This window comes from Calypte anna, chromosome 4B (genome assembly GCF_003957555.1).
Source record: "Calypte anna isolate BGI_N300 chromosome 4B, bCalAnn1_v1.p, whole genome shotgun sequence".
In the NCBI taxonomy this organism is placed as follows: Eukaryota; Metazoa; Chordata; class Aves; order Apodiformes; family Trochilidae; genus Calypte; species Calypte anna.
Genome location: NC_044249.1, coordinates 1,063,798 through 1,091,187, shown reverse-complemented (window position 1 = coordinate 1,091,187; position 27,390 = coordinate 1,063,798). Strand labels below are relative to the sequence as shown.

General features: G+C 41.9%; 1 protein-coding gene across 1 annotated transcript in view; it reads left to right on the top strand.

Moving 5' to 3' along the window:
- Nucleotides 1-25,482, top strand: part of ANKRD50 (ankyrin repeat domain 50) — a 31,695-nt gene extending 6,213 nt beyond the window's left edge. The window contains exons 3-5 of the mRNA XM_030450725.1: nt 12,092-12,321; nt 16,544-20,091; nt 22,258-25,482. Of these exons, the coding sequence (XP_030306585.1) occupies nt 12,092-12,321; nt 16,544-20,088 (3,775 nt within the window). The 3' untranslated portion in view covers nt 20,089-20,091; nt 22,258-25,482. The remainder of the gene's footprint in view (nt 1-12,091; nt 12,322-16,543; nt 20,092-22,257) is intronic.
- The last annotated feature ends 1,908 nt before the right edge of the window (nt 25,483-27,390 follow it).

Below are 27,390 nucleotides of genomic sequence, written 5' to 3'. Positions count from 1 at the left end.
ACAATTTAAAAGAAAGAAAACCTGCTGACCCAATTTGTGTTTAAGAACTTCATAGAAGTCTTCTCAAGTTGATGTTACATCTTCTTTGTCAAAAATGAATGTAGCAGAAGCTCTGCCCCAGAACTTAAGTATCCTTTCTTCAGAAAGGGCACCAGTTGGGTTTCTGAGCACGCTGATGCTAAACTCAGTGTCATGGTTCCTTCTGTGGGTTCCCAGACAACCACAATTTTTCTTCTGTTTCTGATGTCTGCTACTCCTGTTTGAAACAGGGAAACCTCATAGAGTTAACCCAGCTGCAGAGGTGGCAAGAGACATCCACACCAAAACTTTAAGAGAAGGACAGTAAGGAATTGTTGGATGCTGCGGTTTCTCCTCGCCCTCTTTCTCCAAGGAGTATTTATCCACGGGGTAGTTCCTTTGGTCTGTGTGCACCCCAGCTCTGCAGTGCAGTGCCAGTGCCCAGCAGTGTTCAGGGATACAGCCAGGCAGCTCATAGGTCTCTAGCACATGCAAATCACTGGAGATTTGATGATAAGTGTGAGAGGTCAGGTAAGGTTTTATGCTGAGTGCATGTTTGAAGCAGGGGTTTATGTTGATTAAAACTGAAAGCCTTCTGTGAGTCATTGGCTTGGACAGCAGCAAAGTACAACACATCTTGTGCCAGCAGTTGTTATCTATTTAAAGTTACTTTTACCTGTTTGGTGGAGAGCTCCAAAGGATCAAGCCTCTGGTGGTTGTTTGGCAATATGATGGAAATCTCATAAACAGCAGAATTCAGAGTAAAAAACACCCTAGGATTGTCAACCAATGCTGGCAAGTATTGCCTGCCCCAGCCTTTCATCTGTATTGGCTTTCCATGCTACTCATTTAGCTTTTTCTTTTTTAATCCCTGTTTCTCACAAGAGTGAGGCATCATCAGAAAGTTGCAAATAGGTGCTTTTACCTGCAAGAAAGCAGTGAGCTTTTCCCCTTGTCTAAATGGGAAGAGAAAGAGGTTTTACTTTAAGTTCTGGATTGCTTGTATGACAGTACAGGAAAATGCAAGTTTGTTCAGCAGACTGTGACTGTTGTCCAAACACTTTGAAGCTGCAATACTGGAATTTCATTTTTCTTGACATTTACTTAGCATAGATGAAGAAAGGGGTTTAGACATTGAATTGTATGTGATAAGAGATGAGGTGTGAAGAAGCTGTTCTTCTTAGGACCTCTTGCATGACTGTTGAAGCCAGTAATGTAATAAAAGTTATCATGGATGGGGTAGGCTTTATTGAACAGTTAATTAGTAAGCTTTTTTTTTTTTTTTTGGAGTAGTTTATTCTTAATTGCAAAAACTCAAGTGTTTTTTGGAGTAAATCTGAGAAGTTGAAGACCAGCTCCTCATTAGTTCTCCCTGGCTCCCTTCCCCTTAACTGTTTACATTTGCATTATTTTTAGCCAACAAACTTTCAAATCCACAGTACCATTACTGTGGGGAAGCCAGAGATTAATTAGAGACCAGAGATTAAAGTATCCTGACTTTGATACTTTACAAACTTTGAGTTTTCCTTGCTAGTGAATTAAGCCCACTTCATCCTCTGCACCCAAAGTTCTATTTACTGCTCTAAAATAAGCACTATTAGTTTTGCTCAGGTGGTAGTATGCATTTGTTTTTACTTTTTAAATGAAATGCATTTGGTAAAAGTCTTTTATAACATGAGCTTTTGAGAGCTTAAAAAAATAAAATTATCTGAGGGGCATCACATTGGGCACAGTTACAAATGCCTGAGCTTGGGCTGCTGGGCACTCAAAAGCTGCTGGGTTTCCTATCCATGTATTCTACAAGTATTCTATTAATAATTCAGTATTACCCTTTTTAGAGAGAAGAAATTACTCGACTTTTCTCATCCAAGTCTCAGAGACTGTCTGTAATTATCTCTGTATTTTTCTCCTATCTTCTGGAAGGGGCTGTTACATGCAGCCTTTCTCTGCTTCTTGGGGACAGTCTTGGTAGCTGTAGATTTGCAGCGTTTACAGAGAGGGTGTGAATGTAGATCTCTTGTCAGGCCCTAGGAAAGTAGAGCTGTAAATGGTAGAAACAAAGGCAAGGTCTAACTGTGTCATATTCCATGTGAAGAAAGGTCTGAATGCATAATGAATTCATTTACAAGACCCTTTAAAAAAGAAAGGTGTTAAATTTCCAGTGTGTTCATTCATTTACCACATGTGGAGTTCCAGTGTGCCGAGTGACTCATTGCAGCCTCGCCATTTGGAAGGGAACCTCAGAAAATCAAGTCCATCTCCTTCCCCAGGCAGAAGAAACCAAGTCTGTTTCTGAGATATGGTTGCTTCATCTGCTCTTACACTTCCTGATTCTTACCAGAAAAGAAATTCTGTGTATGCAACCAGAGGTATTTTTCTTGCTAAAATCTCAGCTTGTTACTACTTAACGGTGTTCTCCAGAGACTTGGAGAATAGGTTCTTTCTTTTCTTTCTGGGGACAGCCTTTTATGTATTTGAATACTTCTTGATTCTCTTTCATCTCACCTTTAAAGTAAATAGTTCCAACTTGCTAGTCAGAGGACACACCTAAGAATGCGACATTAAAAAAGTCCCTTAGCCACAGAGGTTTCTGAATCCAAAGGGCAGTCTTCCTAGCAACATTTTAGATGTGTAAATATGCAGCATTCTGCTTCTGTACTTTCCCAGAATTTTGTCTGTTCCTACGTCCCTCATTTCAGGACTAGAATCCTACAGCTGGTAGGATCCTTTCCCAGAGGAGCCTGGTCTGGTACAAAATTAATTCTCCTTTTAGTAGGAGCCCCATAACCATTTCCAGTTGAGAGCAAGCTCAGGGATGAAGTTGTTTTGTGTTGGGAACCTCTTCACAGATGTTCTGTAGCACGTCCACGGGTTGTTCAAGAGAATGGCAGAGCTCTGCAAGGAGGGTTCTCTGGGGTCTCTTCCTATGTGGTCACCCAGCTGTTCCTGGTCTCAGCTGGAGATTCCACAGAATCATCTGGATGTTGGAATGTCCAGCACTCAGTTGTGTGTGATGTAAGGCTACGTCTGTGAAAGGATTTAAGTCTCTGCTTTTAGAAAAACGTAAGACTGTCAACCAGAGCCATGCCAGAACATGGGAACACGTGCTTCTTGGTACCACTGGCAGTGCTGTGTACTCAGTCCTCATGGAAGAATTGCAATCTGATTTTAGCATCTCATTTTTTGGTGGAGCAAGTTTGTGTAAAAAATACGTACCTTCAGCATCAAGTGGCTGAGGTGCTTTTAACTTAGACAAGTTTACTCCATGAGAGTATTTCCATCAGAAGGAATGGAGAGGTCTGTAGTTTGTGCCTCCCTAGTAGGTTGATTCTGATGCTGTGGAGGCTTCCACTCAGTGATGGTGTAGGGAGAGGCAGAAAACCTTAAAAACAGCAGACAGACTTCACAGCAGAGCCTTTTACAGCTCTTTATAGGAAGCTGCTACACGGAAGCAGGTATCTGCAAGATCTCTTGAGAGCTAATGAAGAAACATGGTAAACAAGACTGAATGAAAGAAAGAACAGTGCAAGACACAGTAATGCACTGACCCTGAGTCCTCTCTCCTGTGTGGTTGTGTACTCTGACCATGAGAGCAACTCCAGTGTAGTGATGCTAAATGGGTGGTAAACCCTGCTTGCCTTCAGTAGCTTACTTGTTACAGCAGTTCAGGTAATTATGAATGTAGTTTCTGTGTTGACTTTCACTTTTGTGTGGTATAAGCTAGTTAATTTATAAGTATTTACATATTTGTCATGTGTATTATAGACATTTCTAGTAAATGTGCTTTAATTGTTCAGGAGCATTATTTCATACTTAAAATGATAGAGGCAGGATACTGCCTGAAAATGGTACCAATTCATGGGTGAGATGAGAAACTCTTTTTGTAAGAGTGTGCCTAAGAGGTTAAAAAGAATCTGCCAGCTTGGCTTGTATTTCCAGCTCAGTGAAAGTGAAGCTGAGGAAGGTGAATTGGTACTTCAGAAACTTGTTCTTGGGAGGGCATCTTGACTCTGGAGCTCCTGTTCCCTGCTATTTAATGTGTAACTGATGCTGTAGACTTTTAACTGATGCTTGGTTTCATAGAAAATGCTGTGTTCTGCTGCTTTCTAGACATATTAGAAAGCTGAGCATTGCCTGAAGCTGAAGCACTTTGTGGCATGTTTCTCTTTAGGCTTTTCCCTTAAATCTGTGGAGTTAGCAGGTCACATAGCAAGAGTTAGTGTTTCTGTAAAGCAAGCTCTGTGTTCTCCTTTCATGGGGTGGAAGTACAGACTGCAGATAAAACCGTTTAAGGTTTTAACCTTTTCAGTTTAAATTACCATAAGAAAGTTTCCCTGAGGCATTTTAATAATGACAACTTACACAGACCTTTTGTCTTCTACTTCCATAGGCATTAACATTTTGCCTTTAATCTATGTGGCTCAGCCTTAAACCTTACAGGTTTCTCTATAAGCTGTTTAGTTGGATGGACCTTCATAGCAATTCACACTTGTTAATTATTTCCCTTCTCTCCAGCTGTCTATGCACATTTTCATAGCTTGTGTGAGGGTTTAAGTTGCTTTTATTTTCTTCCTTTTTAAGGAAAAAAAATGAAAAGGATTTGGTGAATTGTGAAGTAGAAAGGACTTAGTGTGTCTAATAGACTGGGAAAAGATAGTCTTGAAATACTGCCTCCTGCAAGTGTTTGTGAAGCTGGGCATTGAGAGGTGTTGGCTTCTTCCATGGGATAATGTGTACAATACACTGGGAATGGAGAAAAATCTTCTTCATCAGGATCAGGAATGTTTTAAATGCAGAAAAACTTGATGGTTGCAGAATTGCTGCTCACAAAGAAGAACTATGAGGGAAAAGAAACAGGCAACTGTGACAGAAAAAAACCTTAAGAATATAATTATGTTGAAATGAGGATTGAGCTGTATATCAGTGTTCAGAGGTATTGCAAAAGAGGTGTTGCCAAGAATTTAGGTGTGTAGGTTTCTGGTACACTTGGCATCAAAACATGGTGGGTTACCATGAAGGAGGAGTTGAAGATGAGACCAGGAAAAGAAGGAAGATCCTGATGGAGTGGAAGGGGCTAAACTATTGCAGTCAAAGTCCTCTATGCACGGGATGTTTGCAGACCCTTTCATGCCAAGCAAGCACCAAAAAGTCTTTGTAGTTGATAGAAGGTGATCAAAATTCTTGACTTAGTTTTGGTGTTAGGTGTTGGATTCAGCTTTGGGGAGGAGGGGAGAAAAATTCTGGATGGTACATGTGAAAGCTGCTCCATGTGTTGCCTCTAAGGAACTAAAGCAGGGCAATTAAAGGCTGAGATAGTCCTTTTTATTTGAGAAAATAAAATGGAAAAGGATGTGTGGTACTGCACACACAGGAGAAAAGCTGTCTTAAGTGCTTGAGTAGTAAGGTAAAATCTTAACAGCTTTTCATCTGGTATTTGTGCAGAGGATTTCCTGAAAATGAGGTTGGACAGTCTAATCCTGCAATCCATTCAACTACTGAAGTGTGGGGTGCTTTGTGATGATGTGCAAGAAATGAGAAAGGCAGCTACAGAGCAACTTCATGAGGAGTGATCTGGATTATGAAATGTATATTGTTATTTATTGTGGTTCCTCTAGGCAGGTGATTGAACCCCCCCTGTTCTGAAGAAACATCTTACTGCTGAAATAGCCACTGCAGCACCTCTTCTTTGGGTATTAAGCACTACAATTACCTATAAGTAATGTCTTTTTTTTTTTTTTAAATCTAATTAATTTAGGGTTTGTCAGACTGAACTGCAGTAATAACAGTAAGTGGTTTTGTATCATGTGCTGTTGCCTTTTCTTACAGAGTCATGTTGGCCATTCAGTAAACAGAGTATAGCCTGGCTTTTGGTTTTTTGGTTTTGTAGCTAGTATTTCTACATGTAAGCAACATCTGTTTCTTCAGTTATGTTCATGCTCTGCATAAATGGAGGCAGGAGAGAGAAATTAATTGTCTACCTCCAAAATGTAGAATAATACCAACAAATTCAAATGTGGATAAAGCTACAGGATTGTCAGTTCAGTTGGATAATTCTGTGTCCAGGTAACACTGTTCAGAGGATGCTACACTTTTGTTTAACCAATTAATATCAGTTTGTATTTGGCCAAGGAACCAGGCAGTTAATAAGCAAAGCTGAAAAGCCAGTGTATTCCACTTGTCTGGACCATTTGGTGAAACTAACTCTGTGATTCTTGTGCATTCTGTTGGATATCTCAACTTGGAGTTTTCTTATTGTGGTACCCCACTGCTCCATGGTGCTTTTCAACTCCAGACTGCTGAGTGTTTGCAAAGTGAGGTGTTACCCTGACTTGTAGAGGGGTGGAAAATAAGGTGCAGTATAGGTAGTTCTCTCCTTCCAACTAGTAATAGTTTCCAGTGAGTCTGATTTGTTGTTTTCATCTCAGGCAGTTGATGGTACCTTGACATTCTCTACCTTTTTTTTTTTTACTAAATAAGAGAGCTTTTAAACAACTGGTGGATGGTAGATGACAAATCCCAGGGGTAAATAAAAAACAACTTAGACAGAAGCTCATGAACTGGGAGGAGAGGAAGAGAGGAAACAGGATAATTCCTGTGGGGTCATGGGATGGACAGCAAGGAAGAGAAGGAAGGTAGTTAATCAAATGCCTCAGGAGGCTTCATACTCATGGAAAAAGGCATGTTGGAAACAAGCAGAACTGGAAATATTAGTACCCAGGCCTGGCTCAGAGGTATGTCAGGATAACTTGTATAACTGGTATGTTTTCAAAAAGTCATTTTTCTAGGAGTTGTGTTGTGTATTGTGTGTTTGCTTTTAGTTCTAGAATAAACTATAAAGAAAAAGCCACTGGAAAACCTGTGATTTATGGGTGTGATATTTACTGAAAGGCTAATTGGTGGAAGTTTTATCTTTTATGGCCTGTAAATGAAACTACCTAAAAACTAAAAAACTAAAACTAACAGCAGTGGACTTGGGAATAGTGGTGACCTCAGGTAATTTGTAGGAAGATCTCATGAACATGACAGCTAACAGTGAAAGGGAGGAATGAGCTGGAAAGAACACTGTTTCAAAGCAGGATAGTAAATATCTAGTTTAGTGGAACTGAACCCCTGAGTCATAATGCAAACAGTAGGAGGAAGACTGCAGAGAAGAAGTAGGTCAGCTGAATATGAAAGTGAAAGTGTCCTGTGAAAACGAGAGCAAAAGTGAAAGCTGAGAGTGCCTTGTTGCCTTTCCCTGCCAGGTGTGTTCTGTTTGGCAACAAGAAATGATTCCATATGTTCATCAGCAGCAGGAAGAGAGTATCCACCGAGTGTTCTGCTGTTTGCTGGGCAGGAAAGCCTGATGTCACTGAGAAAGCTGAAGTGTTCAGTGATTCTGTATGTTACCTGTTCTTAAAAATAGCATAATTAATACTAGCAACAAAGAAGCAGGATTCCAGAATAACAGAGCCTGGACAAAGAAACCCCCTGTGGAGAAGGGGAAATGTTTTCAGACTGATCAGTCTATTAACTGTTATTGATTATCTTTAAAGGACAAGTTACCTTTATCAAGATGGCTGAAAACTCAGACATGAAAGAAAATGATGTATATTTACTGTCTTGCTTTAAAAAGGGACAAAAAGGCACTGGGGAATTAGAAGCATGTCAACTGAAACCAAAAAATGCCAGAACAAATGAACTATTTGTAAGCAGCTGCGAGATAAGGAGTTGAAAAACAGCTGATGTGGTATGACATATGGCTTGGTTTTGACAAAACTAATCTAACTTCTTCTTGTGGGAGACAGGGAGAACCATAAATGTCTGTTTTGGCTCCAGGGAGTCCTGGATGGTTACATGAGATCAGCAGGCAGGCTGTGTGCACGGGAGAGCTGGGTTTGGCTACATGCAAGGAGAGCTGAGTAGCTGTACCTGGGGGCTCAGGATCAACACATTTCCATACTGACACAGCACATCCTGGTGGGTTTCACTGAGCTCTGTTCTGCCTCTTTGTTCTCAGTGTGCTCCTTAATATTCTGGCTGACCAAGCAGGGGGAAGTGGTTATCAATTTTGGATCCTACTGGCTTCCTTTAGTCACCCTTGTGTTACACAAGTACTAGAGCAAGAAGTACAGGGTTTCAGTTGCAGGGTGGCAAGTGAAGGTTAGACATGTGAGGGGAATGGGAAAACCTCCAAATTGTAAGAATATTGAAGCACAGGAATAGATTCCTTGGGGAGACAGAGTATTGATCATGGGAAGTCTTAAAAATGCTTAGACTGGTACCTCTGGGGGTGAGAGATGTAGAGCTGGTGTAGGTGTAGGGGGGGCTGTGGACTAGATGACCTCTCCATCACTTAAAGAAACCAAAGAGAAGTGGGAGAGTTTGTGTAGAATAAATCACTATATTATATTATGTGTTCAGGAAAGTGTTTGCATTGTTTCCAGTACTCGCCTCCTCTCTGCCTTTGGTAGTGACACAGATTTTTCTGTGTCAGATTCTGAGTAGTTTCAGAACATATGGTATATGTTGGCACATATGGCAAATATATTCAATTTAAAAATACATAGAGAGTGTCATCTTCCTCCTGTTAGCAGGCATGAATGATTTTCAGCTACAGTTGTCTGTCCTTTATAATAGCAGAGCTGTTTGCAGATTGTTCTAGGTGGTCCAACCATGACACCAAAATATTTACTCTTCAGGTTTCTGAGTCACTCCAGCAGCAGATCTGCTGGGAATGCCTGATAAGCAAAAATCACCTCCACGTTTGTGTCAGGCAGTAGGAAGTCTCTAATGGTGGCTCTGCTCAGGGCAGTGCTGGTGCTGGTTCTGCTGGTGTCTGGCCTCTTGCCCTGGAGCAAGGTTCTGTGTTCTCCATCTGGGACTGCAGGTCTGCCTAGCACTGACAGGGAAAAATCAGGTTGCTTCAAGATATTGCAAAATCAGGGACTGAACTGCACCAGACTCGCTCCCTCTGCCTAATTTGCCACTTCTGAAGAGACCAGACCCTGGATTTACATCCATGGGTTGTACCTAAAGCTTTCCCACTCTGTGGTTCTCAGGTTTTTTATTTCTTTTCTGCATTTTCCTTCGTAAGATTAACAGTAGTTGGGTAGAACTGCTGGAACCAGTTTCTCTTTCTGTACAGGCTACTAAGAGATGAATTACTAGAGATGATGATCTCTGTGCTAGTCTGTGAGTGTGTGTAATTCCTGGGGTACACTTTGTCACAAAGTCATAATCAGCTGCAGGAGACTTCACCATGCTGAGAAATCCCAGAAGAGGAACCTCAGTGACCAGTTCCCATCTGGCAGTACATCCCCAGGTGTGCACACATCAGAACAGGTCTTTTCTCTTTGACTCCACTTAATCATAGGTTTTATTTTTGGAACTTTTTAAGTGCAGAAGTGTTCTATGCTTCACAGCACTTGTATTTCTTGAAAAGTCTCACTGTTGGTTGGGGGTCCTGTGTGTATGTTTTTCAGGGTGTTATTACCAGCACATTGCTGGGCAATCAGTAAGAAGCAAAGGCCTGTATTGCACGTGTTTATAATGCCAAGAATTGGGGTGTCCACACTTCTGGAAGAGAAGTCATTGTGCCTCGTTTCTTACGTGCATGTATATGGATGCAGAGATGAGTATGGTCTGGGGAGTGAAGTTTAGATTAAGATTCAGAAATAACGAGTGTTGGGAAGAGGGAAAAGCAGCACCCAGGGAGAGAAGGGGCTGTGGAATGGGTTTTTATGGAGCACCATCAGTATGGCAGGAGAAGAAGGTGCCTGTGGAATAACTGCTCACTGCCTCTTCCTGCACAGGAGCAAAAGGGTATCAAATTAAATTAAATTAAGACTGCTGTGGATATCAGAGGCTTAAACAGGTTCTGTCCAAGAGACTTGGACAAACCTGTGGAATTGCTCTCAGTTAAGGGCTGTTAAATGCAGAGGCTGAGCCTCTGGTTGAGGCAGTCCCTGTTTTGCTGGGGTCCCTGTAAGTTCTGGGAAAATTTGGCTCAGTGCTTTGCTTGCTCAGTGCTTACAGCAGTCCCCAGACATCTGTTTGAACCCTGTTTGGGGCAGAGAGAACCTTTGGATCTGACCTACTGCAGGGATGAGGCAGAATGAGCTGGGACTCTTTCCTAGACACCCTGGGTACCTCTTCTTGGTCACCACCAGGTGACTTCGGACACGAGAACACTGCTGGATGCTTCAGTGATGTTTTGCAGGCTTTTTGTTAGGGTCAGACAGATGGAATTTAAGGTACTGTTACAGTTTTTGAATATCTCACAGTAACACTCATACTCAAAAAGTAATTTCATCTAGGGAACTATGTGAAAAGAAAAGTGGCTTTGACAGAAGAAGAAATGTTGCAGGGAAAATGCCTTGACATGGAAGTGCCTTGACATAAACAGCTGAGGGGGCAAGGCAGCAGCCTGGTGAGGGAAGGGGTGGAAAATACAGCCTGTTCCAGCTGCCTCCTTTCATTGGGGGATTGGCATCACTTGGGAAAGTAATTTTAACCTCATGGCTACTTTAATTTCCTGTTCTGTAAATTGGTAGCTGCTTAACTTCCCAGGTTACTGAGCAGTGATTGGAGTTGCACTTCAGGCATCTTCTGAAAGAGTGAGCAGGTGTGGTACTGCAGTAGTTCTGGGCTTCTGAAAAAGAAAAAAAGGGGGTGGGGGGACAGGGGACAGGAGAATGCTAAGGAATTTAAAATCCATTTAATACAGAATGCTTTTGGAACACAAGTAATTTGTGTTTCTTCTTTATACCTTTGGGGAAGTTTCTCCAAGTGTGATCACCTGGTCTGCTCCACTAGATTCTGTTGTACTGTTGGATGGAATAGGTGCATCACTCCATTTCCATTTTGTATTTGTTTCAGTCAGAAAATAACAAACATTCCACTGACAGTGCTTTTGAGTCATTTCTGAAGTGGGCAGGGTTCTTCCATTAACGGGCAAGGTTTACCTATATTCCACTTGAAATGCTTGGCAGGTAATGATGTGATGACCAAAGTCTTCTGAACATAAACTTATTCAGTAAAACGTGTGGAAAAAATATTATTATGGCCTTGTATGAAATAAAAGCTACCATGTTGCATGCCTTCTGGACAGATGTGAACAACATCTTCAAAAGGGAATCAACTGTTAGATACATGGTTTGCTCACCTTGTGTCATGATCTGAATATTGTTACTACCAAGTCAAAGTTATTTGCCTGTGTATTTAAAGATCATTTAGCCAGTGCAAGTTACAAGCCTCAATAATTGAGTCTGGCAAAAATGAGTAGCAGAGCAGGGAAATACTGGCTAGATGCACATCAGTTCCATAGGATCTGGGAAAAGGCACACATCAGCACAGAGTGGAGTATTGCTAAGGGTCACAAATACATCTATGAAAATCTGAGATTTTTTCCTGGTCAGTCACATGCAGTGGAGTAGATGTTCTGATCCTGGAGATGCAGAAAATCCTTTTCCAGTAGCAGGAACTTGGCAGCTTCAGTTAAAATAAAAGGTAATACCTCAGAGTCACTACCAAGTGCCTCACTCTGCTGGCAGTTTAATTTGCTTTTAGTTTGTGAAGCTGCAGTGGGAATTGTTCTTATTCTTTCAGAACTGAACTCTTAGGAGTTCTGATATCTTATGTGTCTTTTATTTAGACTCTTGTGTCATGACAAATCATTATATGCTGTTAGTATACACAATAATCATAACTCCAGCAGAGATAACAGTAATGAATCTCCTAAGCTTTGGTCCAAGTAACAACTTCTTTGGAGCAACATTTTCCCAAGTCTTCTCATGAACCTTGAACAATATTAAATTGTTTTAAAGTATGTCATAAATTATAAATTCATTTCCAGGTAATAGTGCCTAAGCAAGAATTACATTCCTGCCTGTTCAAACTGTCTGTTAGTTCAGTCTAACTCAGGATTTTCTGCAGTAACTATCTAAAAAAAATCCTTAGACTAGTTAAAAGGTAACATTGCAATTTATGTTGGTTGTAGCTTTGACTTGAATGACTCTCTGATAACCAATGTGTTGTTAAATGTATCTAAAATACTGATTTGTTTGTGTTGTTTTTCTCATGTTCCTCACAGGTGCATTCTGCTCCCTCTGCTGGGAATGAAGCCCCCTCAGCAGAGCCTCTTCCTGCTGGTGGATTCAGTCGATGAGGGCTGCAACCTTTCCGAGGGAGAACACACTGGTCCCAGTTTAGCAGGAACAATAGCAGAGCTTTTAGCTGCCCACTTCGAGTTCTTCCCTCCCTGGCTGCTGCTCCTCTGTTCTGCCCGCAAGCAGAGTAAGGCAGTTACCAAAATGTTTACAGGTGAGCAAACTGCATAAACCCAGAACTGCAGTGGGGCTTTGAGAAGCAGCTCAGTGATGGCTGAAAGCACTGATCCATCCTGAGTTCTGAAAGAAGACAGTCACAGAAATAAAGAACCCACTGAGTTCCTTGCTGAGGACTATTGAAAGTTTAAATTGGCCAAGTGTTTTAGAGGTCATTTACCTCTTTGCAGTACATCTGCAAGGGCTGTGGCTGCTTTGGGTTTTCCTCTTTGCTCTTTTAAAAAGCTTTGAAACCCTGTAGGTGATGTGTAATGACTTAAGTATGTGGGCTGCATACACCCATTCCTTACAACCTCACAAGTTTTGTTGGTTTTTTTTTTTTTGTAGTCTTCCATTGAACTCTTTCACCTTATATTCAGAATGTGGGGAGTAACCTTTGAAAGTGGAAGGTTGCACAGTAAAAAAATTCTTTACAGCTTCTTCATCCAGCCTCTACTGTGTCATGAGAACATTTCTTCACTATAATGACATTATTACTGGAAGTTCTCTGAAATCTAATAAAGGGCAATATCAAGACTGGATTCCAGGCCTGTGTATGAGGCCTGTGTGTATTAAAGCAACAATTAGGACAAAAATGTGATTATAGAACACAGGCTCACAGACTTGCTCGTTTCCAGAGTGGCAGAAGGTCAGTGGGATAATTGCATTTTGGAATGAAGTTCTGTCTGAAGCAGTGGCAGATGTGAATGTTGGTATTTGTGTGGACTGGAGAATTAAAGGGAACTTTGGGGTAGCTTCACAGGGCTCCTTTGGACATTCATATGGGAATAGTTTTGTCAGAGCTTGGCTGATTAGGTACTTTGTCATTGCCAAAAAACAGACAAAACTTTCTTCAGAGCAGTTTTATTTCCTTTCCATTGGATCATATAGAGTTTCAGACTAGTCCTAAAAAATTGCTGTTGTCTTCTAAGTGTGTTTCCAGATGGAATTCCTGACAGCAAAAATCAGCAGGACTAATGCTTATACCTTTAAAATAAACTTAATTTAAACGAGTTAATTTTTCATTTCTACAGAGAATGACTTGATGAATAGCATAAAGGAAGTTGGCTTGTGGTATTATAATCCCATCTTCACTGTGGAAAACCTACAACAAAAGAGAGAATGAATCCCAAAATAATCAGACACAAGTTGAGGAGAAACTTTAGAGTCAGTTTGGAGAAAGTGGTGTTTTTTCCACTATGAAATAAAACTGTGACATTACAGCCAACGTGATAGTTGCTCTCTTAATATACTGCTGGATGATTTTCCTTTTTTGCAGCCAGTATTCAGGTTTGTGGAAGATCCAGTTAAGATGTGGGAAGCCTCTGGTCGCTTCAGATCCATCACAACTTTGTGTTGTAGAGCAGGAGATAATGGTAATTTCTGGCTCGAGCCTGGAAAGCAGAGGCTGTCATTAACACACTGGGCAAACTCTTCTCCTTTTAAGTGAGGAAGATATTTAATTGACTGCCAGGCAGAACTCAAAATCAACAATAAGTATTTAGCACTGAGGAAGGAAATGGGCTGTGATGTGTGTGGCACTCTGGGGTGCTAGAGTACTGAGTCTCTGCTATTTCCAGGATGCCAGCAAATAAACATTTGCAGCTATAGTGATGATATGATCACTGTACATTTGCTTCAAATGTCTTTCTTTAATTTCCAACAAAGAAAATGAGTTTCAGTGAAACTTAGCACGATAGATTGCAATATTTCTAGGAGTATTTTAGGAAAATGTCCCATCTGTAGCTTTTTGTGCTAAACATTTTTAAGGGTACCATATGAAATACACATTAACCAATGTTCATTACAATCAGTATATATAAATTTCCACTTAAAATTTTCATGCAGTAAAAGCTTCCTCCACAAATCTGCTGGCATGGGAGCTAAACTAATTTATCACAGTGCATTATCAGGGACTGGGAGCAGTGGTGTGATCCCCATGATGTGTCCAGATTTCTAGTTGCACACAGCCTGCTACAGATGTTTTTCCCTTCTTCAGATTCTCAGTCTTCATTAATTAAAAATAATAATAATAAAAAGGGTTTGCCTCTTGTGGCTGCAGAGACAATCTCAAAAATATTAACCAAATGTAAAATGGCACCTGCAGGAGTCTGTAGTCACCTTCCATAGTGAGCAAAGCAATAAAATAAAATAGCCAGGTGGGTAGAAAAGGAAGGGAACAGATAATGTGTGTCCTCCTGCCTTCTCTGGCCTGTGTGCTGCCACCAGTGCTGAATCATGCCTGTTGGGTTTTTCCTCTGGGTTTTTTCCCCAGATGTGCCCATAATCATCCACCTTATCTCCTATATCATTGTACTCTCATGTGATACAAGTATGGACAGTCAAGCAGCTCCATTAAACACACTCTTAACAGTCTTTGTATTACAGTGCTGGAAAAGGTTTACTTGTATTTTAAATAGCTGAAAAAGCCCTCATATTTCATATTTCCTAGTAAAAAGTTGCATGTGAATTTTGAACTTGCTTTTTGATTAAAGAGGGAAAGTTAAATTGTTTTAAATGGATTATTACTCATAAAATTAACTAAATAAACCTCTCTACAGTGACACAGGCCAGTGGAGCAGCAGATCTCAGCCTCAGTATCTGGGCCCCTGGGCTGGATGCAGTGAGATGTCTGAGGGATATTAATTACACTCTACTGCAAGTGCAGTAAGAGCTAAGTGAGCTGTTTGAATTTTCAGGGGTGTTTTACTCTGCTGGAAACATCCTTTTTTTGAGCAGGTGTGCAGAAATGGCCACAGAACTACCTAATTTAACATATGCTTAGATCAGCAGTGAAAATTACTGATGCCAAAATATTGCCATGTTTTTAATAATTTAGGTTAAAGTTAACAACACAGTTAAATTAAATATGTTGAAATGCATTTTAAAATTGTAATTTACTTATGTAAATGTATTTAAAGATATATGGAAAGCTATAAAAACACATGAAAGTAGAAGGGTATTTTCAAGAACTTACTGTAACCTGCTGGTTAATAGCTTATTTTTTATTATTAAAGTTTGAAAAGGCTGACACGCAGTAAAAGTATTTATATAGTAAAGATACTTCTTTTTTTCCTTTGAATTACCCCAGGTCTTGCCAAGAAATACATTTGGAACCGATTTGTTTACAGAACTGCCAGGAATTTAATAAATCAGGAAAATCCATATTGGAGCTCCCATTGGGTTAGAAGTGATGTTTTGTAAGAAAAATTCTAACAATGCAAAAAGCAGGGTCGTGGGACTGCAGGTTCTGTCTGCTGCTCTCCTGTTCTGCTGAGCTTCAGTAGCTCGTGGGAATGCATCTGAAACAAAATGAGCTTTCTCTTACTGCTTTGGTTCTTCTTGTCTGTGACTTACTGTATCTGGTAGGGTTGAAAGGAAGATTTGCAGGATCTTTGTGTAGAAATGTAAATAAATATTCAGGGAAAAAACCAAAGGTTTGCTAGCTTGAAGGATGAAAACAAGCATTTGAGATTTAAAAGAAGAAGAATTCTATCTATAAGGCCATTTTTTAATTATTTGCTTAACTTAATATGGCACAGTGCAGTGGTTAAAATTAACCTCTTTCTGTGCAAAAATCTGTTAGAATAGCAGCAGTGTTAATCCCAGCCCCTAAAGGGGGTGTGAAGATTGGGTGAGTGTAGTCCTGCTGTACAGACTTGTGCTCAGATGTGACACAGAGGATCTCATCAATGAGGAATATTTGGAAATATTGCAAAAGAGAAGAAACCATTTTTAGCTTCTGTGAACATCCAGGCAACCAAATTGTTTAAGTTACTGAGCTCTGGAATATTCACTGAGCTGAAGTGACCTGAAATTTATTTTTTTGGCTGAAGTGCTTAGACACAGTTACCTGTGTCTCAGGGAAGTACAGAGTCAGGTGGTATTTTTAGCCTTAATATGGAACAAAGTAATGATACATCCCCTTTTAAAGGGGAAAAAATCAAAACAGCACAACTTATGACTAAAGGCATGGAGGAGGAGGAGTCTGCAGGGCTCTGTGCCTCTTCTCCTTCAGCCAAGCGGCAGGTACGGATCTGAACTAAGAGAAGCAGAGAGAGACTCCAAGAATCTGAAGGTTAATTTCTATTTGCTGCATGTACGTACAGAATACATTATAGTGGGTGTTCCCTACCCAAAAATGTCTCTCTTGTTTATTTTTTTAAAAAGGCTGGGTTAAACACAACAGAAATAACAGCAGCTCTCTTCTCTTCTGGCAGGTTTTCGAAAGATCAGTCTGGATGATCTGCGGAAGGCTTACATTGTGAAAGATGTGCAGCAGTACATCCTGCACCGCTTAGACCAGGAAGAGGCACTGAGGCAGCATCTGACAAAGGAAACTGCAGAAATGCTGAATCAGCTCCACATCAAGAGCAGCGGCTGCTTTCTCTATCTGGAACGTGTCCTGGATGGGGTTGTGGAGAATTTCATCATGTTACGAGAGATCCGCGACATCCCGGGGACGCTGAATGGGCTGTACCTCTGGCTCTGCCAGAGACTTTTTGTGAGAAAGCAATTTGCAAAGGTCCAGCCTATTCTCAACGTGATTCTTGCAGCCTGCAGGCCCCTGACCACCACAGAACTGTATCACGCCGTGTGGACCAAAAACATGACGCTGACGATGGAGGACTTCCAGCGCAAGCTGGATGTCCTGTCCAAGGTTCTTGTTGATGGACTCGGAAATACAAAGATCTTGTTCCACTACAGCTTTGCAGAGTGGTTGCTGGACGTGAAGCACTGCACACAGAAGTACTTGTGTAACGCAGCAGAGGGACACAGGATGCTGGCAATGAGCTACACTTGCCGGGCAAAGGATTTAACACCGTTAGAGGCTCAGGAGTTTGCGTTGCATCTCATTAATTCCAACCTGCAGCTGGAGACTTCGGAGCTGGCGTTGTGGATGATTTGGAACGGCACGCCCGTCAAGGACTCCCTGTCCACCGTGATTCCTAAAGAGCAGGAGGTCTTACAGCTGCTGGTGAAAGCTGGGGCTCACGTCAACAGCGAGGACGACCGCACGTCTTGCATCGTTCGGCAGGCTCTGGAGAGGGAGGATTCCATCCGCACCTTGTTGGACAACGGGGCCTCCGTAAACCAGTGCGACCCCAACGGGAGAACCCTGCTGGCCAACGCGGCCTACAGCGGCAACCTGGACGTCGTGAACTTGCTGGTCTCGAGGGGGGCAGATTTGGAGATCGAGGATGCTCACGGGCAAACAGCACTTACCTTGGCTGCTCGGCAGGGCCACACCAAGGTGGTCAACTGCCTGATCGGGTGCGGGGCCAACGTGAACCACACGGATCACGACGGGTGGACGGCGCTGCGCTCCGCGGCCTGGGGCGGGCACACCGAGGTGGTTTCCGCCCTGCTCTACGCCGGGGTCAAAGTGGACTGTGCGGATGCTGACAGTAGAACAGCACTGAGAGCTGCAGCCTGGGGGGGACACGAAGATATCGTGCTCAACCTGCTCCAGCACGGCGCCGAGGTCAATAAAGCCGATAACGAGGGCAGAACGGCTTTGATCGCAGCGGCCTACATGGGGCACAAGGAGATCGTGGAGCACCTGCTGGACCACGGGGCAGAGGTGAACCACGAGGACGTGGATGGAAGGACTGCGCTGTCGGTGGCTGCGCTGTGCGTGCCAGCCAGTAAGGGCCACGCCTCAGTGGTGAGCCTCCTCATCGACCGCGGGGCTGAAGTTGACCATTGCGATAAAGACGGCATGACCCCGCTGCTGGTGGCTGCTTATGAAGGACACGTGGACGTTGTTGATCTGCTTCTAGAGGGAGGAGCTGACGTTGACCACACGGACAACAACGGTCGAACACCACTTCTGGCAGCTGCCTCCATGGGCCACGCTTCCGTTGTGAACACGCTCTTGTTTTGGGGGGCAGCTGTCGACAGCATCGATAGCGAGGGGAGGACGGTCCTGAGCATCGCCTCTGCGCAAGGCAACGTCGAAGTAGTAAGGACTCTGCTGGACAGGGGGCTGGATGAAAATCACAGAGATGATGCAGGCTGGACGCCTCTGCATATGGCAGCTTTTGAAGGTCACAGGTTGATATGTGAGGCTCTTATAGAACAAGGTGCTAGAACAAATGAAATTGATAACGATGGGCGTATACCTTTCATACTGGCTGCACAGGAAGGTCACTATGACTGTGTGCAGATATTACTGGAAAACAAATCCAACGTTGATCACAGAGGCTACGATGGGAGAAACGCACTCCGTGTTGCTGCTTTAGAAGGTCACAGGGACATAGTTGAACTGCTGCTCAGCCACGGGGCAGATGTAAACTACAAAGATGCCGATGGCCGGCCAACGCTTTATATCCTAGCGTTAGAAAACCAGCTTACAATGGCTGAGTATTTTTTAGAAAATGGTGCAAACGTAGAAGCCAGTGATGCCGAGGGAAGAACGGCACTCCATGTTTCCTGCTGGCAGGGCCACTTGGAGATGGTACAGGTGCTGATAACATACCATGCTGATGTGAACGCTGCAGATAACGAGAAGAGATCTGCTCTGCAGTCCGCTGCCTGGCAAGGCCACGTGAAGGTCGTGCAGCTTCTCATTGAGCATGGAGCTCTAGTTGACCATACGTGTAATCAAGGTGCTACTGGACTCTGTATTGCAGCCCAAGAAGGGCACATTGACGTTGTCCAGATACTACTGGAGCACGGTGCTGACCCAAACCATGCCGACCAGTTTGGGCGTACCGCTATGCGTGTGGCAGCTAAAAATGGACACTCTCAGATTATTAAATTACTGGAAAAATACGGTGCCTCTACTCTGAATGGTTGTACTCCATCTCCAGTCCACACAATGGAGCAAAAACCCTTGCAGTCAGTTCCCTCTAAAATGCAGTCATTAACCATGAAGTCAAATAGTTCAGGGAGTACTGGTGGAGATATGCAGCCGAGTATGCGTGGCTTGTCTAATGGGCCTGCTCATGCCTTCAGCTCTCCTTCGGAGTCCCCCGATTCCACGGTTGACCGTCAGAAGTCATCCTTGTCAAATAATTCTCTGAAAAGCTCCAAAAATTCTTCTCTCCGCACCACCTCGTCAACTGCGACTGCTCAGACGGTGCCCATCGACAGCTTCCACAGCCTGTCCTTCACAGAGCAGATCCAGCAGCATTCCCTGCCACGCAGCAGAAGTAGGCAGTCCGTTGTTTCTCCTTCCTCCACAACTCACTCCCTAAGTCATAACCACAATTCCCCGAGTAGTGAATTTGAATGGAGCCAAGTAAAACCGAGCTTGAAATCAACTAAAACTAACAAAGGGGGGAAAACGGACAACTCCAGCAAATCCGGGTCAGCTGGGAAAAAAATAAAGCAGAGTAGCTCCTCCCAACCAAAAGTGTTAGAGTATGAGATGACTCAGCTTGATAAACGAGTACCTATTGCCAAATCTGGGACGAGTGTGCAAGGGAAATCGATGCCTCCGGAGCCACAGTGCAAAATCTTGGTGCCACCAGCTCAGCAGGAAATCGGTCGGTCTCAGCAGCAGTTCCTCATCCACCAACAGAGTGGAGAACAGAAGAAGAGGAACGGAATCATGACGAATCCCAATTACCACCTTCAGAGCAATCAAGTTTTTCTCGGTAGGGTTTCTGTCCCACGAACAGTGCAGGACAGAGGGCACCAGGAGGTACTGGAAGGTTATCCTCCTGCCGAGACAGAGCTCAGCCTTAAGCAAGCCTTAAAACTGCAGATTGAAGGGAGCGACCCAAGTTTCAACTACAAGAAGGAAACACCATTATGAAAGGTAACATACCCAGTTCCAGGGGAAGCAAACACCTCTGTTTCATCATGCACTGTTTTAAAACACTAAAACTAATTTTCATTGTCCTTTATCGTAGTAGTTGCTTTCTTAATGAAAGCTGTTAATGCTAAAATCTTAACTTGGCATAGATTTGTTTCACTGCCGTTTAAAAGCATGAGCTGTAGGGGGATGATCACAAACTGGTTCAGTCTAAACATCCAGAAAAACTTCTTTCCTAGGAGGGTGTCAGAGCACTGGAGCAGACAGCCCAGAGAGGCTGCGGATTCTTCTGCTCTGGAAGAGGGGTTGGACTGGATGGTCCTTTTCATTCTGTGGATTGGATCACTGTCACGTTTCCTGTTGGATTTCTGATTGCTCAGATCTGACACTGCTGTCTGGTGTTCGGCTGAATAAAGCAGCAGGCTTGTGCCTGCATGTGGCATTGTTTGGGGATTTTCAAACGGAGAGACAGATGGGAATTCCAGTGTGTGATATTTTCAGATAGAGTAATGATTTCTTTATTTACAGAAAGGGTTTTCAGGAAGCTTCTGAAGAGGCTTGTCACAGGTGGCAGCTTCTGTGAATTTGGATTTGAAATGTGAAATCTCAGTGGTATAATTATCTACAAGTTAAGAAGTTAAAATTCTGCACTAGAGCTTTGATTTTATATTTCAGTTCTGTAACCACCCTATAAAAGAGATGGCATTTCTCAGAGCAAGATTAGAATCTTACATTAGAATACCAATTTTCCGACCATTCTGTAGTTCTTAATCAGTGGAGTTAATTTAGATTTCTCACTTTCTTTCTCATACTGAATTTTAAGCTGAAAAAGAAAGTTTATATAACTTTTTCAGACCTGAATTTTCTGGGGGTCTACTTAAACAGAAATATATTTATCCCCCTTCCTGATGAGGTTTGTATCTTTTCTTTTTTTATGGTGTTGGGAATGTGTTAATACATTTTCTATTTAAATGTCAAAGGGGCAGCATCTTTATAAAATGTATGCCCATCTCTTACTTTTAATATTTGCTTAATTTTTGAAAGCATGTTCTTTATGTAAATGCTGCATTTTTGACAGACCAGAGTGCTGCTCCATGGAACAGGAACGTTCTTGTTAGCTGACTTGGTTCTGCTGCAAGTCATCAGACAATGCAGGTTTCTAGGACAATTGGAGGTGGTGCAGAATCCATGAATGTGAGGTTTTCAGCTGACAAAAACACAGGGTTTGTCCTCAAATGCCCTTGAAAGGGATTTCACTTCAGTGGAATGAATCTCTCTAGATGCAGCTGAGTTCTCCTGTGAATAAGAGATAAAAACATCCATAAAACTTATGCATAATTAAGAACTGTATCTTCCCATTCTTCTGTGCCTGCACTTGATAGGCAGTGCTCGTGTTCATGTCATGCTTTATTGTAAATAAATCCTTGGGCTTTAACATAGGATGTACTGATTTGACCTGACCAGTCATCAAACGACTGATTTTGAGGATTTTTTTTTTTTTTTTTAATTATTCATTGCTTTTAAAATATAAACAAAGGATGTAAATAGTTGAAACATTGCACATATAATTTTCTAGTCTTCAGCAGGGCTTTGCTTTATTAGGAGCAAATTGTGCTTTACTTAAAATGGAGGAGTTTTCTCTGTGGGGTGCTTGTTTATGCAAGTGGCTGAGCATTGTGAGGTGCTGGGGAACTGAACAGTTCCTCTTGCTTTTCCTCTAACAGTTTTTCATAGCCTCATTCTAAGCGTGGAAGCTTCAAATCATTTTGTGTGGATTATGAATTGCTTGGTGCAGGCTGTATTTTACCTCCTCTTTTGCCAAGTCTGGAGCACAAACCCATCAGTTTCCCTGACCAGTGAATAAATTAGTCACCTGTGGAGAATCCCATCAGAAATCCTCTGCTGTAGGAGCAGCTTTCCTTCCCTGGCTGCCACTTCTGAGCTCAATTTGGGAAGCTCTCATGCTGTGAGGACCTTGTAGCTGCTTTGGATGACAGAGGGCACAGGGAATCAATCATGGGATTTGAGTTGGGCAGGAAATACTTTTCATCATGGTTATGTTCTTGTCTGCCTTTGACTTCAAATAGAAATGATGCAGCTCTCTTTCTGACAGCACTGTTTGTGTTGGGGAGCATTTCAAAACTTAATGTTTCTGTTTTGCACTTTTAGGCCAATTCCATGATGCTATGGAACAGAAGCTCTTCTGCTCTGGAGGATTTATCAGCTGGCTGGGATGAAAGCATTCAATGCTTGTTTAGTCCACCTAGAAATTCAAGAATGTGATTCCTACAATACGATTACCTTAAGTACTGTAACGTGCCTACATTTTCAGGCTGCCTTCTCAGTATAACCCTCTGTGCTTCAAAGATTTATTTTGTGTACTTTGTATTTAATACACAGAATGAGCACTTTTTTTAATTGCTGAAAGATAATATGCTGTATTTCCCTGACAACAGCTGAAAAGTGGTAAGAATAAGGAATTCTGGTTCCCTATTCCAGAAGGCTTGGTGGAGGTGCATGTGCCACAGTGACCTGTGGATGGAAAGGCAGTGCTTTTTGTGTGTGTTTTCCTGTGGCTGAAGAAAATAAGCAAACAGTTTGTCACCTTTGCATTGTTTGATGTATGGTCACTTCCCTGTGTGCTTCAAAAGGTTCTCTTCAGAAATACAAGTCTTGGAACAGTATTTTATAAATACTGTGCTTGTGTGTTGTCTGTGTAATCGCTGTTCAGTGGTAGCAAAGGAGTCGGACCACAACACTCTTCAGTATTTTGGGGATTTTTATCCCCAGAAAATCCACTGTCTGTTACTGCAGCACCAAATTTGGATGGCAGACTGTGACCACTGAAAGAAAGAAATAGGCAAATCTGTCTTGGACACCTGATGTTAACTAGCCTCTGTTACTGTTATGGTAGTGAGGTAGCTGAATATGGGTATGGTTTAGGTGCTAAGGTAAAAGGTGTGATCCTGCTTTCGTGTATTTCTTTATGTATTAGAAGCAGCTCTTTTTTTTTCCAAGGTAAAGGACTGTTTTGAGAATGTCAGTGATCGTGGAAAGCACAGATGCTTGGTTAATGAGGCTGATGGGAGTACAGTGGAAAAGCAAACTGTAATACCATTGTCTGGGGAGCAGAGATTCCTGAGTTAGCCCTGTCCTGAGACAATAACTCTTTAAAGCACAAACTTGTATGAATGTGGTTACTGCTTCAGATGGATTAGGTAGAGCCAGTGTGAGTGTCTCTGTACTTGGAGCATGGTTAACTCGCAGCCTGGATAGTCTGTCTAGGGATAATGGAAAGCTGGTTCCTTACTTTTACAAAAGAAGAATTTTACTTGTATGAAAGGGAGCAAAACCAAGGCCATTGTTGTGAAAGTGAACAGTGTGAATTTTTCCTTTGAATGTGCACGTCACTTGCACAGCTCTGTGAGTGATAAAATGAAACAAGTGGGTTATTTTCTCCTAAAAATGCAAGCTATATTCTGCTATTCACCATTGCTCTTTAGAAAATAAGCCTATTTTTGTATGCGAGTATTTCTTCTAAAGGCTTGGGATTCATCATTATCATACCCTAATTCTGATCATTCCACAAAGAAGATGATAGAAAGCTGAGGTTATTTTTCATAGAGGATTAATTAAATCTGTGGCTATCCTTAAATTTTGATAAATGGCCCCTGAATGTTATATGTAGTGTATATTTAGTGAGGCACTAAAGGGCTCTGTGTCTCGTTACTATGATTAACAATCATCAAAACACTTCTTTGTTTCATGTCTTGCACCTCCATTCTTATTTGCTCGTTGCTAAATGTAAGAATAGATCTTTTGTAGTCAGGCATTCAGCATATAGTAAAAGTAGACGTTAAAGGTTGACACATGGCAATATTGATGATTCTGAATGTTTCATGTATTGAATTTCTTGTCCCTGTGGGACAATTATAAAATAAACATAACAGGAGTCTGACAGAATGGCCTTAAGAGGGTTAGTGACTCAGTAGAAAGAGAGTACCAAAAACATCCTCAACAACCTTGTTCCAAACCTCAAGTACAGTAACTTTGCAATACTGTGCAAAAACACAGCTTTTCCTGGTTCTTAGGTGTATGTTTTGTTCTCTAGAAAGGGATCCCTGAATGCCGGCGTTTTTCTACTTACCTTGACTCTCATTGGGGTTATATTTATTTAATTTTATTGTGTTATTAATTGCACCTTGTGGGCAAAGGACGTAAAAATATGGCCAGTTTCACAAGGGGCCACAACTTATAGATAGATAGATAGCCTGGTGGGTTTTGTGTGAATAATATTTACATGTGCAACAGTTGTTAGGGATACCTCATATCCAAACCAACCTAAGGTAGACCTGTCCGAAGTGTCATCAGGATAAGAGTTCTTGAATACTACTTTGCAACAGAGCATGACTGGCTTTAAAACATCCAGTTTCTCAGAAGGTGTGTGTAGCTCCACGTTGCTGTTGTGTGCAGTTTTTATGTCCTCATTCGTGCTGGTTTCTCCTGCAGAGTGGTTGCTGTTGCCCCTCTTTGGTTTGGCTCTGCTCCTTCCCGGCTGGACAGCAGAGTGGAGGTGAATGGAGCTGCATAGCTGGGACTCAGCACAGCTTCTGCTGCCTGTAATGCTTCTCACAACCTCAAAAAAACTGAATAAATCACAATTCCTCCTGTTTTTTTCTTCCCGTGTCACTGGTCTGTCCGAAGCCATCTCCACAAGAGGTCTAAAATCCTGGGTGAGAAAGAGAAGGGCAAGGACAGGTTTGTGGCAGGGCTGTCAGTACTGTGTGCACGGGGAGAAACTCTGCAGAGGAGAAATGCATTGGGAGATACAGAGGCACAAGTGATGCATTTTTGTCTTCTCTGTGATCAGTATTGAAAACGTTGCCATTTATTTAAAAATAAAAAGGTATTTTCCCTCAACAGTTACTCTGCTATGCAAATGTCTGTTATGCTTAATGTTCCTCATCTGAACTCCTCAGTTAACTTGGTTTGCAGATAGACTGGTTTTCCTGCAGTGGGTTGTAAATAGCCTTTAATGTACATTGAATGAATTTCACATTGTAAAATTTTTATTTTATTCCTTGTATTATATTAAGCAGAAATCCCTGTGTATATGAAAGTGCATAATAAATATATTTGCTTTTCAGCAGACATCTGTTTTAATTTTACTACCTCGTTTCCTGGAACATCTCAGGAAAAAGGTTAATTAAACTTGATGGGTATTTGTGTAATACTTAATGAAACACTATGTGTGTGTCCAGTAGACAGTCTGGTGTAGCAAAACTCAGACCCCAACATAAATTTCTGTGACCCTGCTTATCATTCCACTGACCTTTTCCATATTGATCTGAGTCAACCCTGAGCATTTGCAGGAGAAAATCTGCCACGTTTTCCTTTGTTTTAAAATGATTGTTTTATCATATATATATATGTTATAAATATCATATATACCAGGAGGGCAAATAAATTCAATGTTTTGGTTGCTCTGAGTTCTTTACCACTTCAAATAGCATTTGTTCATTATCTCTGAGCAGTATTTCTGGTTAGTATTTTCAGTGTAAGCAAAAGCTTCCTTACTGGTGGTGGCTTCTCTTTTTTCTTCTTATTAAAAAAAAAAAAGAGAAGTTTTCCAACTGTTGAAATAATCCTATTTGCCCCGGTGTCTTGTCTCAGCTCTGGTTCAGGCTGGATTCCTGTGATTTCTCTGCAGAGTTGCTGGATGTGAAGGAAGGGTCTGGCTGTGCCTTCTGCAGATGATGGGTCAGGTCTACCTCTGTATTCTGGTTCACTGCTTCCAGCTGCTGGTGCTCATGGGTCAAATGACTCCCAAGGTTAGGAGAATGACAAAATTGTCAGTAACTTGACTTGTTTTCTGTGTATTTCTGTGGTTGCTCACAATAACTATTGACCCTTTTGTGTTAAGTTCTTGTGTCTGAAATAACAGAGTATGAGGTGTGTTCAGTGGCAATTTTTCATTGAGGCAAAGAAGCATTTTTGCTGAATTAATCTTTTAAGTCATACTATGTTCCAGAGACACACGTTTTCTTCAGATAATTACTGTAATGATATTTAAATAAAATTATTCAACACCTGCTTTTAATCTCTTACTCTATGGACTATATGCAGTCATCTTGACAAATGCTTCGCATTTTCTGTGAAATCTGTCCCAGGATTTGGTTTGTTTATTACGTGTATTTTCCAAAAGAAAGCTGGGTCTGGTTGGCATAGTGAACTCCACAGCTTTTCAGTTGGAGGCCCTTTGAGAGACAGCAGTGAAAATTTGGCATTGGTCTAAACCCTGATTATTTTATACTACAAATAGTCACAGAAATAGGGTATGGGACTGAGAAAGAGACTTGGCAAATCGTTGCATCAGAGTCTCCAAATCTGTAGGCAGGTAGTGTAAACAAATTGACCTTTAGAATTAAAATGTAATTTGCTGGTGTCCCAGAAAGACCTACAGCTCTCACTTTTATCCTTGCAGATTTGTAACAAACCAGCCAAGTCACAGAGCTGCCATTACAGAGAGGGAAAAACCAGGTAATGCACTGCTGTGACAAAACCTTCAGTTTCTGTCCTGTAACTGTTTCTGATGGATCAAGAACACAGGAAAGGATGTTGTTGTTTGGTTTGGGACTTTTTTTTTTTAAATCTCTGTGCCTCATGAGTTCATTTTTGGCCTTTTCAGTCTGTTCTGTTGTTGCCTTTTGGGGTTTGCTCCAACATCTGCGTTAGGGAACTGCCAGTTCTGCAGCAGCTTCCACCAGTGTCCCTCTGCATCCTTGAGACCCCAGCAGCTGGGGAGGGAGGGAGGATGCAGGGAGCTTCTTCAGATAACCAGAAAAATACTGGCCACTTCTTCTAAGGTTTCAAGCAGGTCCCTCTGGTTTAAGGGTCTCTGAGTTGCAGGAAGATGTTGGCTGTGCAGGAGCCCCCGTGCTACTGGGTGCACCAGGGAGATGTTGAAGTAAGAGGTGATCTTTGTGGTCTTTGTGTTTATGTGGAACACAGTCTGAGGGGGAAATCAATTCTGCATTCTGAACTTGAAGCAAATTATATTTCTCAGTCGACTGGCCTGCTGGGGGGAACTAAAAATCTTCATTTTCCAAGTCTTGAACTGTGTTTGGAATGGTTCTTGGAATTGTTCTGCATGTTAGTCTGCTACAGAGGTGGTTGTTCTCCTTGCTCTTGGTTCCAGAGCCCCTGTCTCAGTGTGTTTACTATTCCTACATTCTTATTATTATTTTGGTTTTTAAATGATAATAATCTATAGAGTTAAGATGAGAAGTTTGACTTACATAA